General features: G+C 42.5%; 1 protein-coding gene across 1 annotated transcript; it reads right to left on the bottom strand.

Moving 5' to 3' along the window:
* Positions 1–791: 791 nt before the first annotated feature.
* LOC138870201 (uncharacterized) lies at positions 792–2,729 on the bottom strand. Its single transcript, XM_070147995.1, has 4 exons — positions 2,667–2,729; positions 1,879–2,583; positions 1,241–1,434; positions 792–1,125 (listed from the first exon to the last, which is right to left on the bottom strand). The coding sequence occupies exons 1-4, from the start codon at positions 2,727–2,729 to the stop codon at positions 792–794; spliced, it is 1,296 nt and encodes a 431-aa protein (XP_070004096.1).
* Positions 2,730–17,303: the final 14,574 nt, after the last annotated feature.

Here is a 17,303-nt window from a genome sequence, read left to right on the forward strand (position 1 = left end):
CAACATCTGCAAACCAAGGCATGCTATTCACAAATACAGAGAGGAGTTGCTCATCAGGGAAAGAATCATTAATTTCAAGGCCATTACGGGGCCTCCCCTTCTCCTCCAAGCGGGACAAGTGGTTTGCCACTTGGTTTTCACACCCTTTCCAATCCACAATCTCAAGATCAAACTCTTGAAGCAATAAGACCCATCTCATCAACTGAGCTTTGGAATCCTTCTTCGTCATCAAGTAGCGGAGTGCTGCATGGTCGATGTGAACTATCACCTTGGTACCCATGAGATAAGGCCTAAACTTCTCCATCGCGAATACAATTTCCAACAACTCTTTTTCCATCACCGTGTAATTCACTTGAGCATCATTTATTGTTTTGCTTGCATAATACACCAGGTGAAATATCTTATTCACTCCTTGACCCAAAACCGCTCCTACCGCAACATCTCTTGCGTCACACATGAGCTTAAAAGGTAAGCTCCAATTGGGTACGGTAATAATAGGAGCAGTTGTCCATTTTTACTTGAGGAGTTCAAATGCTTTCATACATTCCTCATTGAACACGAACTTGGCATCCTTTTCTAATAACTTGCACTAGGGATTCACTACCTTAGAAAAGTCTTTGATGAATCTTCGGTAGAACCCCGCATGCCCAAGAAAACTCCTACCCCCTTGACTGAAGTAGGAGGAGGAAGCTTTGAGATCACTTCAGTTTTAGTCTTATCCACCTCTATGCCGTGCTTTGAGATCTTATGGCCGAGGACAATGCCCTCCTCGACCATAAAGTGGCATTTTCCTAGTTTAGCACAAGTTTGGTGTCTTCACACCGGGCCGACACCTTGTCAAGATTCTTCAAACATTCATCAAACAAGTCACCCACAACAAAGAAGTCTTCCATGCACACCTCCAAAAAGACCTCCACCATGTCGGTAAATATGGCCATCATACACCGCTGGAATGTAGCTGGTGCATTAGACAACCCAAACTGCATCCTAGAAAAGGCAAAGGTGCCATACGGACACATGAAGGTTGTTTTCTCCTGATCTTCCGGAGCAATCAAAATCTGGTTGTACCCGGAGTACCCATCCAAGAAATAGTAGAAGGCACGCCCAGCAAGTCTATCTAAGCATCTGGTCAAGAACGGGCAATGGAAAGTGATGCTTGCGGGTCACTTTATTCAGCTTGCGGTAGTCCATGCACACCCTCCATCCGGTGACAGTCCTGGTGGGAATTAACTCATTTTACGCATTGGTAACCACAGTCATACCACCCTTCTTTGGCACACATTGCACCGACGAAGACCAAGAACTATCCCAGATGGGGTACACAACCCCTGCATACAACCGCTTGATCACTTCCTTTTTGGCAACCTCTTGCATAGCCTCGTTCAACCTCCTTTGATGTTCCACGAAGGGCTTGGCATCATCTTCAAGAATAATCTTGTGTATGCAAAAGGCGGGGCTTATTCCCCGAATATCAGCTAGAGTCCAACCAATTGCCTTCTTCCATTTTTAGAGCACCGCCAATGTGGCATCTACCTGCATGTTAGTAAGATAAGAGGAAATAATAATTGGCAAAGTTGAACTAGGGCCTAAGAATTCATACCTGAGGTGTGGAGGCAAAGGCTTCAACTCCAACATGGGAGGTTCCTCGATTGAGGGCTTCGTTGGTGGAGTCTTTCTATTCCCAAGATCCAAAGAGAGCTTCCGAGGCTCATAAGAGTAAGAGCCCATTCCATGTAAAGCATTGACACACTCCACCCGATGATCATCCTCATTGACATCAAGGTTAAACAATACCGCTTCTAGAGGGTCCTCCACATTGATCATTGCACTAGTATCATCAACTATCACTTCCGTGACAAGATCCACAAAAGATCACACCTCAGTACTGTTTAGCTGCTTCATTGATTTGCACACATGAAAGACCACTTTTTTATCACCCACCCTGAAGGTGAGCTCCCCTGCTTCAACATCAACCACTGCCTTCCCAGTTACAAGGAAAGGTCTTCCCAATATGATCGGAACCTCATAATCGACCTTACACTCCAAAATTACAAAGTCAGCAGGTAGAATAAACTTGTCTACCTGAACAAGGACATCATCAATAATACCAAGCGGCCTTTTCATTGTTCTATCTTCCATTTGCAACCTCATTGAAGTAACCCTCGGTTGACCAATACCCAAAGTTTTGAACACAGAGTAAGGCATTAAATTGATACTTGCACCCAAATCGCATAACTCCTTTGCAAAATTTGCACTCCCAGTGGTACATGGTATGGTGAAAGCACCGGGATCTTCAAGCTTTGGAGCCATAGAGTGCACAATTGCACTTACTTGGTGAGTCATTTTGATGGTCTCACAATCCATATATATCTTTTTAGTCACCAAGTCTTTCATGAACTTGACGTAACCCAGAATTTGCTCAAGAGCTTCCACCAAAGGAACATTGACTGATAAGCTCTTCATCATGTCAATAAATTTCTTAAAGTGTTTCTCATTCTTTTGCTTCTCAAGCCTTTGAGGGTAAGGTGGAGGAGGCCTTGGGAAGGGAGCCTTAGCCTTGGGAACTACCGTTTTCCGGTATGTCTATTACGTGTTCCCTAGATAGGTTCATGTCATCTTGAGTCTCCACCTCATTATCATTAATATCAATTCTCACTTCCACTCACAATTTCCTTTTGCTTGGAGGTATTCACATCACCACCTCGACCACTTCTAGTAATCACCGCCATTGTATGCCCGGTGTCATTCCCACCATTCGGGTTTACTACCGTATCACTAGGTAGAGCCCCCTTAGGGAGAGTATTCAAAGATTGTGAAATCTGGCGAAGTTGAACCTCCAAATTTTAGATTGAAATATTGTGGGATGCCAACTGGGCATCAGAGTCGGTGTTCTTCTTCATCATTTGTTCGAACATCATCTCGATCCTTCCCATATCATTGTTTGATGAGCTAGGACCTTGGGATAGAAATGGAGGTGGGTTGTTTGATTGTTGATACATCAGAGGCCTTTGAAAGCCTTGCCCCCGATTCCCTTGATTGCCATTGTTCCAACCCCCTTGGTTGTTGTTTCCTCCCCAATTGTTGTTGTTGCCACTCCAGTTGCCCTGATTTTTCTGGTTGCCACAATTTTGATTGTTGTTCCCCCAGGTGCTATTGCCTTATTGGTTTTGATTTCCCCAATTTCCTTGGGATATCCACTATTGTTGTTAGTTAGGAGAATTGCCCTTTTGTCCTTGGTAATTGTTCACGTACTGCACTTCTTCATTTTGCTCATCATAGCCCTCATCTTGATTGAAACACCCACTACCTTGGTCATATTGATCCGGACTACCTTGACCTTGTTGACCTCTTTGTCTCCTCTTGTTGACCTACATGTTGACACCCTCCATAGTATTTACTTGTCTAGGAGCTTGAACTTATTGCATTTGAGCTTTTGCCAACTGGTTCATTGTTGTAGTTAACTCTGCTATTGCCTGGCCATGATCATGGAGCTCTTTATGCAAGTGGATGACAGTGGGGTCACCTTGTGGCACATTGGCTCGACTTTGCCAAGCTGAGGAAGTATCTGCCATCTCATCCAATATCTCATACGCTTGATCATAAGGTCTATTCATAACATTTCCCCCTCTAGTTCACTACACACTGATTGGTCGTGTTAATGCCATGGTAGAATGTCCGCTGAATTATTGCTTCGGTCATGTCATTGTTCGAACATTCTTTACCATTGTGTGATATCTCCCCCAGATCTCATAAAGTGGTTCATTAGGTTCCTGTTTGAAGGCCAAAATCTCATCTCTCAAAGTCGCCATATGACCCGACAAGAAAAACTTGCCTATAAACCTATCCACCAACTCATCCCACGTAGTAATGGAATGGTTGGGAAGCCTTTCAAGCCAGTCCAAAGCTTTCCCTCTAAGTGAGAAAGGGAACAATCTCAACCGAAGTGCATCCTCTGACACATTTGTTTGCTTGCTTCCCCAATAGGTATCCACAAAGTTTTCAAGATGTTTATAAGCATTCTGATGCTGAGCACCTGTGAAATACCCTCGCTTCTCCAACAAAGTCAACATCATATTTGTAATTTGGAAATTTCCCGCCCGGATCCGGGGGGGGGGGGACAATTGCACTAGCATATCCTTCATTGGAAGCACCCAAGGAGCCGCTCTTAGAGATGGCGTGGGAGGGTCTGGAACATTATCATTGGCCTGGGGGCCTCTCTTTTAAGCTTGAGGCACTATAGGTACCTCATCATCAATATTGTCATCTACCTCCTCCCCCAGAATAGCATTTCCAAGAGGATCATTGTTACTGTTCGCCATTTTGTACCTGAATTGGCAACACACACAAATTAGTATCACAGAAGGAAAGAAAAACAATATAGTAAACTATTTAGATAGATAGAAAAAACCGTTAGCTCCCCGGCAGCGGCGCCAAAGAGTGATCGGGTCCAACCCTACACCATTACAGAGTGGCAAGAGCGGTCGATGCAGCTTTTACCCGAGAAAGTCAGGATCGAATTCACAGAGAGCTAATATAATGTTTGGAGTTGGATTCCTATCTAATCTAGCAGTGTGTAGTGCTCTTGATTACACTTCCAATCATTCTTGTTTGTTTGTTACTTCTAATTTTTATACTAATGATGCACGAAATTAAGCTAAGTAGATATTTTTGTAGGGTTTTCTAAATGAGTAAAGAGGCACTAGAGAAGTGACTTACTCCTAGGCGAGTATCTAACGAGATCTAGAACTTAGGGAAATAATGTTATAGTTGGGATCGTGATATAGCCAATGCACGAAGCTACTCACTCTACACCTCTCGGTAGTAAGAGTGACTTTGCCCTAATTAACTTTCTCAAGCCCAATTGGGTGTTCAATTTATTCAAGAAATGTTGGCTCAAATCGGGTATTACTATCTCTAGGTTTAACCCTTTAATTGGGGCTATCAATCTCTTGAATACACCCCAATTCCTTATTGGCTTGAATTTCCTAGACTTAAGCTCTCTTTCTCAAGAAGAACCTAAGTCAGAAAGGCACAAATTAGTGTTTGCACCCACTAATTCAACATAGAAAGCATAAATCAGGCCAAATATCAACAACACATAAACATCTAAGCCCTAAAATAAGAGACCTATTAAATACCCACACTAAGGTTGAGCCAAAACCCTAACTAATGGGTTTAGCTACTCATAATTGAAGAAGAAATCATAAATTGAGATGAAGAATAATTCATAAATTGTAATTACAAGATAAGAGTCTAAGATTAATTGCTAAGTAAGCTATAAAATTACTCAAAATAAACAAAAACGACATTCACGTGCTCAAATAACGTAAGATGACCTAAAAATCTGAAAGAGTAGTATTTATACACAGCTAAATTTCTGACAAAAATGCCCCTGACGGAGGTACTGCTGACAATGGAAAATGGACCGCTGCAGCGGTGGGGCTACCGCTACTGCATAAAATCAACCGCGGACCGCGGTCTTCTAGTTTTAGCTTCAACTTTGGCTCTCTGAATCTCTTCACCGCAGACCGGGGTAAAAAGACCGCTGTCGCGGTAGAGGTACCGTGGTCGCATAAAATCACCGCGGACTGCGATAATTTGTAATCCCAGAAAATGCATCTTTCTGAACCTTGCCACTGCGGACCACGGTCGCGGTGGGTCTTCTGCGTCCGCGGTGGATTTTTCATTGTAGTGTTGCTTTGACTTGGCATTGATCTTGTGAAGGTTTCACTCCTTCTTGAGCTGGTAATGACATCCTTGTCTCTTTTTGACCAAACATTGCAAACAAGCACAACAAGTTAGCTTTTGGGAATACTTATACACATTTTAATCCAAAACTCAAGCAAAAATGAGCATAAAATAGACTAGAATCCCTAGTTATCAAAAGTCAAAATAGAGTGTCCCCTTTGAAGTGGTGAATGTAACGCCCTTTGGTGCTCTTGATTTGAAAAATAAGAATAATGAGGTATTTAAAGTCAATGGGCACCGGGTTAAATAATATCTTGGCAAGGTTTATGATGGCCACATTGTGGCGGTTTTTCATTTCACATGATTGGTAATCTGCGCTATGCCGCGACCGTTAAATCAAGCGCTTCTTGGGAGGCAACCCATGTGTCTTTTTTTCCCCTTGGTTTTCTTCTTTAGATTAGATAGGCTTTGTTTTGTGCTATCTAGTTTTGAAGTGTATGCAGGAATGGGTGTGCATTGCAGAGACTGTGCAAGAAAAATTGGTTAAGTGTCACAAAAGTGCGGACTGCAACGGAATTATGGGGATCGCACAATCACTCTGAGGCCGCCCAATTTTGTGTGCGGTCGCACAATTGGAAGACCAAAAGTGCATGCTCTCTGAAGTTTGGCCTGTCAAATTTCATTAACAAATTGTGGCTGCACACAAAATTATACGGTCCGCACAAAGTCTGCAGATGCACTCACTTTTGTGCGCACCACAACACTTCTTCAAAGGTACAGGTAAAGAGTGCATACCGCACTTAAAATTGTGTGGCCGCAATCAGGTAAGTTTTGGGCCCTACTGGGTCAACCTATAAATAGGGTGTTTCAACACTATTCACACTTTACACTCTCTCAACTCTCAAGCCCTAAGCAAACACAGTGCATACCCCATTAATTCTCAAACTTCAAGCATTTCATTTGTATAGATTCTTACCTACATCCTTCATTACTAGTATGTTCATTACATCTTTAGATTTTTCATCTTTTCTTTGTTTTTTTCTTTTGTCTAGGGTTATTTTCATGCCTAAAAATGTCAATAGTTAGCCATTTTTGCTTAGAATCATGTGGGTAGTATCTTAAATGTTAATTGAGGCTTGGGTAAGTAGCTAATCATGTTTAATTGCTCAAACCAAGTCTAATTTGTGAACAAAATTGCATGAAACGTAAGGCAATGCCGAGTATTTTCAAATTATGCGGCCGCACACATTTTTGTGCAGTCCACAGATCTTAGAGTTAGAGTAAAATTGATGCTTGATATGTGCGAACTGCAGTCAAAATTATGTGATCCGCGGTGAAATTATGCAGTCTGCACTGCAAAATTATGCGGTCCGCATTCGGCTATCTGCGGCTGCACTCACTTTTGTGTGGTCCATACTGCCTCTTCTGGGTCTGGTCTACTGCAATGATCAAACATGCATATGTATACACTATGATCTTCAATTCTAACTGATTCTTATTACTTATTTGTTGCAGACAATGATTAGAAAACGGGGCAGAGGCGATACATCAAAAGGGAGGGGTGATCCCTCCCGGGGCCGAGGCAAGAGTAACCTACCTCTTGCCATTCAGAGAGCCATAAGCAATAAAGCAACCACCAATAGAGTTTTTGAACCCTCTAAAACCAGTGAATATGCCCCGTTTGGGGAAGCTTCAGAAGGCAACTCTATACAAGCACACCCGGATGCCCAATCATAGCAAGTTCAAATGAGGTACCAACTCCGTGACAAATCCTTCTCCTCAACTAGGTCTTCTGAGGGTTCAGATTCTGGTAGCCAGGGTTCAGAGCCCTCCTCTACACACTCTCTTCCTGCACCAATCAATGTAGATGATGATGATATCCCGAATGATGGGAGAAGTGGTGACACCCGATTGGGTAGCCTAGAGAGGTAAAAGAGAAGAGAGATGTGGGAAGACATATTCGTCAGCTCGACTGCCTTCAACAAATTTAGAGAGTGGTGGCCCAGAGATCGCTCACACTTGAGCGACAATTCTTGATGAACGATTGGGACATTCACAACTCAAATGTCCTTAGACAATTTTGGGAGCGAAAAGGCCTGAAATAGTTCACCCACAGTGTCATCAATGCAAATGAGCACTTGGTTAAAGAATTTTATGCCAATGTAGCTCACATTAAGAAGGGTACCAAGGTTACAAAAGTGAGAAACCTGAAAGTCAGATTCGACTTTTGTGCTTTGAACTCATATGTAGGATTTGAAGAAGTAGAGGCTATCCAATACTTGGAAAAACTGGCTATGGGTGATGCAGCTCTCCCGTGGTTAGCTGAGATTTTGGCTGCTTGAGGACCACCACCTCCGTGGCTCACAGCAGGGGTTCCCATAGTTTGGGCCACCCTAAACTTTGAAGCAAAATGGTGGAAAACCTTCGTGTGCAACCGTATTGATCCGTGCCTAAATGAGAACAACCTCCCATTTTCCCGTGCAGTCTTGGTGGCCTCAATTATGGCTGGGTACTCAATCAATATAGGTGCTATCATGTCCGCCAACATCACTCTTGCTGTCCAAAAAGGTGAAAGATCCTACCCATACCCGAACTTCCTCACAGAATACTTTAAAGATCAAAAGGTGAAGCCGAGACAATATGATACAGAAGTACAGGCCAAGAAGCCTTTCTCAGGGTACCACCTACAGGGGACTGACAACCCGACATTTAAGGGTAAGGAAACTACCTCCGCTGGCCAGTCTGAGGAGACAACGGTAGTAGTTACTGATTTAGCTATTGAGCCTTCCACAACTACCATCCCTTCCACAGTATCCGGTCCATCCACCGGGACCGCAGCCATGCCACCACATTTTTCTTCTAGACCATCAGCTCTATTATTAGTGCCAACTTCATCCACTTATCCATAGACTGCGCTGCGAGTCTCCTAGACATTGGCGAGTCTCAACAACTGGATGTAGGAAGCTGCTTCAAAGTTGTCTTACATATCCAATGCTGTTGCAGCATAGTCCTCTACCCCAGCAGCTCCACAGGTACCTTCGTCAGTGGAGAAAATATTGAAGAAGATTCTAGACAACCAGAAAACCATTATGGAGACTCTGGTGGCGCATGGGGAGGTCATTGAGGAGTTGAGGAAGAAAATGAAGAAGATGAGGTAGTCTCAGGCGTCGAAGAAGTCATTGGAGAGGTTGAGAAAAGAGATTTCCAAGATTGCATCTGCCGGAGATCTACCATTAAACCTGCTTATGGAGCCAGCAGTCCCATCAACACAGACAACACCAACAGTACCTGAGACATCAGAGGTAGCAGCCGGCCAGTCTGATAAGCCGATTGCGATTGCCCACACCACTGAAGAGATGATCTAGATGCTCAGCAACCCTGTTGTCCCTCAGCCAGGTGATGATGAGATACAACTAGAGGAGACATAGGGTGCCGCGGATGCCATGTAGACTGAGACCACATAGGGAGTTCTTTTAATCTACCCTTCTTTGTTCTTACTTTTGTTAAGCATTGGGGACAATTCTTATTTTTTTTGGGGATGGTCTATTTTGATTGATTTGACATTGACATTGGCATGTAATAACTCTTATACTATTTTTCTTTTATCTTTATTTTCTCTGGTATGTATATATTATTCCCTTTCATTCGATTCATTTGATGTATATATTTAGTTCCCTTATGTATATATTCATTTTGCCCTCGGTTTGTAAATTCATTTGTCTTATTTTCCACATAGCTTCTTTAGTTTGTCTTTCTTAGTAGTATAACTTCTTATTTACTTCAGTAGTTTCTTTTTACCTTTGAGTGAACAATAAGCCTTTGGTTTTTTTAATGCCACGGTTATTTCCAATGGTAGATTTTGTGTGAACCGGGTGGCTTTTCACAATGATGGATGGCGTGACAACCTTCTTAAGGGATTGAGTCCATTTTTTTTATATTTAGGCAAACATATAGCAGTAATGAATAAACGGGTCTCAAGCATGCTTCACTTGGTACCAACACATTTACCTACGACCTTATGGTTAAAAACAAATTTGTTGGCAGAAAATAGCTCTAGTTGTGACCTTTTGACTCTTGTATTGACTTAATCAGTCATTGAGTGGTTTAGTCGAGCCATTTTTGATTCTCAATCTTAACTAGGGTTGTTATGGTCCCTTGACTCCGTTTTCTTTAGCAATCCCATAGTGTGAGAGGTGAGGTATTGAATTGCAAGTCCAACTACCCGTGCTAATAGTCTAGAACTTGCACCGAATGTTTATCTAGGCGAAATTCAAAGTATAGCTTAGCTTGAGAAATGATTGTAGTCTCTCCTTGATCCAATTTGAAATTTGAAAACTTCCATAGCCTACCATTGTGATATCCCTGGTAAACCCATTTGAGCCTAAGCCCTTTTTCTTTCAATAACCACATTACAAGCCTTTATCCGTTTTGTAATACCCTCTTTTGGCACTTGATCTTTCCTTAGCATTTTTGAAAAACAATTGGCAAAAACATAAGTTTGGGGGGAGAGATGAGGAATTTGAAAGTGATATAAAGGTACAAAGAAGAGAAAGAAATGAAGAAAAGGGAGGCAAAGAAAAAAAAGAAAGAACAAAAAGAAAAATGTCAATAAGAAAGTGAATAAGGTAGAAAGTTGAAGGGAATCAAAGTAAACAATGATGAAAGGCATGGGGTAAATAGAAAAGGAGAAAAATGAATGTCATGACCAAGAAAGAGTGACGTTACGTCTCACTAGTTCCCCCCGAGGAAAAAGAAATTGACTCATACAGTTGACAAAGTATGAGCCAAAAAGAGAACATGGAGTGCTCTAGGAAAGATGAACCCATTCTATTCCATCTATTCCTGCCTTGATCCAAAATCCTTCATTACATCCCGAAAAAGCCCTACATGATTTCGGGTTAAATGAGCTTACATTAGTGGTGATTTACATAAGGGGCAAGTATATGGTACTTAAAGCCGTACTTGTGACATTCTTTTGAGAGAGATGAGTGAACTTTTCACAATTCTTTAATTGAGTGTTACATTCCTAAGTGAATTATGCTAACAGAGAGTAGAGGAGGTGGAGTTTGGGATCCACAATGGCCTACGTGAAAGAGCGAGCTTCCTTAATGAATAAGTCAACTATTGATGCTCAAGTGTCACATTAGAACTATTGTACTCAAAAAGTCAAATAATTCCATTGTTGATAATTCATACGTGTTGTGGGTAATTGTTGGTCCCAATTGATGTGTGATTGATTCACCTTAGACCAGCTGAATTAGTCCTTTTTTAGTGGAGGTGAGAATTGCTTTAATTGCTTGAGGACAAGCAAAAGCTTAAGTTTGAGGGAGTTGATAAGTAGGAATTTGGACCGCTTATTTGCTCTCTTTTACTTGCGTTTTAGCTCAAAAATGCTTAAATGTATTCCTGAAAACTAATAAAATATGCTTTCATGTAGGAATATTGGGAAACAAGCCAAAAAAGTCAAAATCAACTCATAAAGGAGTCGAAAGTGGACAAGGACCAAACAAGGCAAAAAGGCCTACAGTGCAGGCCACACAATACTATTTTCGATTGCAAACAATGAAAGAGCACTATCAGATTTCCTTCAGAGTATGTGTCACACCTCCTTTTTACCACCCGAGAGGGGTATATAAGGGAGTTTTTTCAATTAAAGTGACTTTAATCGAAATGGGATTATGTTATTTAATTTTTTAGAGTCGCCACTTGGAATAGTTAATTTGGTGTCCTAAGTCACCAATTTATTTTAAAATCCTAAATCGAGGAAATTTTACTTTATTTAAAAGTCTGCGAACCAGATATTCTAGATAAGGAATTCTGTTAACCCCGGAGAAGGTGTTAGGTATTCTCGGGTTTTGTGGTTCTAGCATGGTCACTTAAACTATTAATAATTGGCCTATTATCTGATTTATTACATGTTTTAAACCTACTGTGCATTTTTAACTTTATAACCGCTTTTAATTATTTTATGGAATTATTCTGGAACAAGTTACGATTTTCGTACACTTGTTTGTTTGATACACATTGCGAATCATGTCACGTGAACCGTACCCACGATCTACAACATGTTTAAATTATTAAAGTTATTAGAAGTTGTGGCCGAGTCATATAAATATACCCCCGGATTTGGAAATTAGATATCACAACTACTTCACGGGAACTGTACCCATATCTATGATGATTTTATTATAAACACACCTAAAGCAAACTACGGATGTTCAAAATGTTTTCTACACTAAGTTATAATATTAATGTGAGGGACATAGATTAGGTGATTTAATTGTGAATAACACGCCTCGATTTATTTTTAAAAGATTTGTATTTCACTGAAGCAAACTAAGGATGCTCCTATTTAAATCTAATTTGAAATTCGATAAATGGCTATTAATTAAACATGCTTTGGGGGTATAGGTATTGGGCCTTTAATCATTTTTTGGATAAGGGGAATTGGGCCAGCAGTAGCCCATTAGGTTATTTGGTCAAGGACAAACCAACATTGAAGCTGTATTGGGCTCAGAATTCAGCCCAAAATGAAAGAGACTCAAGGGCCATGACTGGTCGATTTTAACCAAGGCTGGCCCACATTGGGCTTACAATAGGCGGGCCCAGTCACTAACGTTTACTAGCTGGGCCTATCAACCTCTACGTTTTAAGCTAAGCTTACATAACACATGTTTGTCAAAAAGCAATTCACCTTTAAGTAGGAAAATCAGAATCTGAAATCAAGATACAATCCAAGTTTGAAGATTAATTACACTATTATGATTTGCAAAACATAAAAGACATGTATTTATACTGGAATTCACAAGAGAAAATTTATAATTGAGCCAAGCTATTTGGGTTTAATGCTTAGGCCCAGACTTGTCGAGATTTGTTTTTCGCAAGTCTGGCCCAGCTTTAGTCGCAGAAGTAGGACTTTTAGCCTTGAAGGTTTGGCCCATAGCCTTGGCCATTGCATCACTTATGCTTACAAAAATATCCCAGCAAAATAATTAGACTCCTAACAGCAGTTGATTTAATCTTAATACATAAAATCAGAACCTAACTCATTACAGTACTCCAGATGAAAATAAAGCTTTCCAAAATTAGAAACATTATATTATGACCTGTTAAATACATAAACTACTATATTAACAACTAATCTATTACAACTTCTATGTAATTGATAGCCTAGTGAATACTTGCCCCTTTTTGGATATGATTTATCCATGTATGCGGCGAAATCAGAGGGCTTAATTTCTTGCTATCGAGCCACTTCGGGAGAATACCTCGAGACCCCGAGGACGTGGAGTTGTGACCGAGTCCCCTTCCTCGGGGTTCGTTGAGGCCCGACTCAAAGAATACGAAGATCGAGGCAAGAGCAAAAGGGGGAATTCCCAAGGCACGCGGTTAAGTCTGACAGAGCCGGCCTACCTAGAGCCTGTGTCGAGGCGTCACGTCTAGCCATCCCATCTCTTTATAATTAATGTATGTTGTACCATAACCGGTTTATCCTCCTATATAAAGGGAACCCTCACCACCTTAAGGGGCGACTGTTGCTCCAACTATTCTACACAAGATCAATAATATCTCTCTCTCTCTTTCTTCTCTCTAACTTACTCGCTCAAGGCAACTCTTAGCATCTATTGCTTTCATACGTGTTCTTCATTTATTGCTTGGTATTGGCCATAGAGAGCCTTCTTTAATTATATTCTAACTGTTATCCCTTCCTCGATTACCCCTGATAGCTTGATCGAGTCGGATATCGACACCAAGGTCCTCTATCGACCAGTCTGAAGCCCGGGCAGCAAGCCCTCGGTTTGATACTGCCCCGTTTTAGCTTGTATCTTTTCGTTAAACTTCATACTCCTAGCATCAACTGCTCTAACAACTAGCATAAAAATAGATCACGTATTTTTAGAATCCCATTTACAAATTTAATTATTGTTACCATTTTCAGGGTAAACAGTTTTGCGCCCACCGTGAGGTTAAAAAAAATAGTGATTATTTTCTTGCTGTTTTCATTGCACAAATGCAATTTAAATTTCACACTTTTTCCTGTCCAAGATCTCTTGTTTTCAGGTCGAAATGTCTGGCTTGGTAAACAGGGTTAAGAACTACTACCTCGAAAATCATGGCGAAAATGGTGTGGTTGTTCCACTCGTTGGTGCGCCATCGCAGAACCCTGATAACGCACATGGACCGATTCCAGCGGATGCGGGTTCGCTAGACGCGCAGTAGGTCGACAAAACCTCACACTGACGGAAGCATACATCATGGCGACCAACAGGAAGCCCAAAAGACACCGGCTCGAGAAGCACATGAAGTTAGTCTTCACAATATTTTTGAAATGCTGGAGGCACAATAGTTGGCCATCGTTCAGCTACAAAGCCATCCAAACACTCCCAGCATAGTAGCGCTGGAAACGGCTCCCCCAGTCGAACAGGTACCCGAGATATCGTGCAATAACAGATCGGTAGCCGATCCCGCCATTGTGAAAATTCTAGAGGACGTCACCAAAAGGATCGAGTCAGGCGAGAAAATGATAGAAGCCAATGATAAGAAGGTCGAAACTTACAACTTCAGAGTCGACCAAATCCCAGGTGCACCCTCGGTCTTGAAGGGTATAGATTCGTGGAAGTTCGCGCAACAGCCATTCCCCAAGGAAGAGGCCCCGGAACCCATTCCAAAGAAGTTCAGAATGTTGGAACTCCCTAAGTACAATGGGACCTCAAATCCCAACGAACACATCACTACTTATACGTATGCGGTAATAGGTAATGACCCAAAAAAACGACGAGATCGAGTGTGTCTTATTGAAGAGATTCGGGGAAACACTCTCGAAAAGGGGCCATGATGTGGCATCATAACCTAGCGCCCAACCCCATAAATTCACTTACCATACCGGCAGATTCCTCCATAAATGCACACGCCCGTGCCATCAAAGCAACAACGAGAAAGCCCGACACATCTGGGACCGAGCAAAGGGAAAATGAAATGATGCGAGAATTCATGTCTCACTCCCAGATGGAATGAATGGGATTATCCCCGGTCTCGGATGACTAGGTAGTACAGGCCTTCACTCAAAGCCTAAACAAACCAAGCCCGACAATTTCAGGGCAGTTAAAATAAAACTTGATCGGGTACCAGCCAAGATCTGGTCAGATGCCCACATCCGGCACCAGTTGCAAACCAGGGTCGTGGATGACCATCAAGGAGCCCCCTCAGGCTTGTTATACCCAATCAGGCTCCTAGAAAAGAAACCAATGCCAAACAGAGAAAGGTACCACCCGTACGCGGCAGATAGGAGGAATGCCCCGAGACGTAATCTACCTCGCAACGACAAGGAGAAAGACCATTTTTTCGGTTCAGCATGGTTGGCCCCAACTAAAACGCTGAGTTCCATATCATCAAAGGAGGCGCAAGGCACAGACGCCTTATTCAGACAACCGCGGGCGCACCGTGCAAGGGCAGTGCCGTCACTGCTTTGCCAAAAGGATGAAATTCCATGCAAAGGACGGAATTAAAACGTCGACAGAAAGCAACACGCGACAAGAGGAAAAATTCGCACCATATAACGCATCGCCGACGCTGATATCCCAACTCTCGAAAGAGTCGAAGGGTAAGCGAACCATGTTTCGGCCGAGCCCGATTGAACACAGCGGAGGGTTGTACTAGAGTCCCCTCTCCAAAATGGCAGGGACATATCAGACCTCGGAACATCGCCTGCGCACCCCGCGGTAAGGTAAAACTACCCCTTCCTTCATTATTTTACACTAACCTGTATGCAGACACCTGGCCAGGGCATCCGGTGGTGTTAACTCTACCCAAAGATCCCAAGGCCTTAACAACAACCGTCACTCTCTTTCCCCTCGGTCGGACTTCTGCCCCGAAGAGGGTCTCGCCAACAAGGTTCTTAGTGGAGCGACGTGCCTCCTAGGAAGGATTCAACAAGCCTACCGGACTTTCTTTGCAATCAACCCCGTACCGGGAAAGGACAAACGAGGTACCAATGGGAAATGATGTACCAGGCCAAACGGTTGAATGAACCGTGTCCGCGTAGGCCGGGCTTACGGCAACGCAACGACATGTATCCATGACAAGCGATCGAAGAATATCTTTCACTAAAAGCATCTTGTACTCCAAAAGAAAGTTTAGCATGCTCACGGCAGGGATCCCACCACCGAATACGTTCCGAAATACTCGGAGACTTAGCGTTAACAATTTGGCACCAGCACGACCTCAGGGTCAGAACTCCGGGCTCATAAGGCCTCAACGAGGTAATTCTGAACTCATGAGTAACAGTCTTTAGGCCTAAGCAAACTCGGTGACTCGGAGACTGACGTCAATTGCCATACAGTGGAAAACTCGAGGCCGTAAGACCCCAAGCAAGCAGACTCGGTCTAGCCAGATCTATTTTACATAGCAACAAAAATTGTAAGACCTCAACAGGCATGACAAACTATAAGACCTCAACAGGCATGACAAACTATAAGACCTCAACAGGCATGACAAATTGTAAGACCTCAACATGCATGAAAATTTTATAAGACCTTACTACAGGCATAAAACTCAATCCCGAAGTTTAGGCTATATGTCGCATTTGTAAGACTCCCGAAAGGGCATACCCTCGATGTAGACGCCTAAACTATTACTCGGGATAAAAAATGGCTCCAGCCAAACACATATGACTACGGTCAAAATAGCTGCACTAGCCAAATTAATGCGACTTGGGGATGCCCGACCATCGCTAACAAAATTGCAGGCCATTACTTCGAATCTACTTCAAAAAGAACCGATTAAAATATGCTACCATCAACAAGCAAACGAGCTTCGGCCATGTCAGCTCAAAATCACAAGGCTTCGAGCTACTCAGCCTACGAGCTAAACTTTCTGAGGTGCTCGAGCATCACCGCTAACAACTTGAAATCGAGGTTCTTCCCAAATCGACAACGGGTCAGGCAAAACTATTTCAAAAATACCTTAACGAGAGGAAAACAAAGCCTACAATATGCCCACGGGAAAAAGCATAAGAGCCATTACTGCCAGCTAAAGAAAATTGAAAACTTGAGGATTAAAATGAGCTCGAGTCGTAATCCGATTCTGAGACCAGATCCAAAATAGTTAACTATACATGCCTAAGGGCACAACATAAGATCCACCGCCGCCAGCTTCACGAGCCTCAGGGCCACATACCTAAAAGTTCGCTTCGACTCAAGGCATATAAAAGACAATTTCATCCGCTCATGTAGGCACAAAAAACTTGAGGGTCAATTAAGCTTGAGTCGCAACATGCCTCGGAGACTGAACTCAAAATAGTTAAAATGCAAATGCCCAAGGGCAAGGCGTAAGAACCGTTATCGTCCGCCTGTGAAGGCACATGGGATTGAAGGTCAGGTAAGCTCGAGTCAAAGCCTGACTCAGAGACTAAACCCAAAATAACTGGGCAAAAGCACAAAATCTCTAATGCCTACTCGTGCTAAAAATTGCACTTGACCGAGCATGAAAGAGCCTCTGAACCTTTCTAATGAGCTCCGGATCTGTAGGGCTCCTGCCAAACACCGAAACCAGCCCGCCTGGTCGAAAGCAATGCAGAAAGAGATACAAATAAGATAAAGCTTCAAGTTTCTTTTATT

The sequence above is a fragment of the Nicotiana sylvestris genome, chromosome 1 (genome assembly GCF_000393655.2).
Source record: "Nicotiana sylvestris chromosome 1, ASM39365v2, whole genome shotgun sequence".
NCBI lineage: Eukaryota > Viridiplantae > Streptophyta > Magnoliopsida > Solanales > Solanaceae > Nicotiana > Nicotiana sylvestris.

Bases quoted from the DNA above. Each gene is read 5' to 3' on its own strand.
- LOC138870201 (XM_070147995.1), bottom strand. From the start codon at position 2,729: ATGGCGGTGATTACTAGAAGTGGTCGAGGTGGTGATGTGAATACCTCC. The intron at 1,435-1,878 runs GTGTGATCTTTT...TGCATACACAAG, and splicing joins AGCAGCTAAACAGTACTGAG to ATTATTCTTGAAGATGATGC. The intron at 1,126-1,240 runs GTAAAATGAGTT...GTTCTTGACCAG, and splicing joins ATGACTGTGGTTACCAATGC to ATGCTTAGATAGACTTGCTG.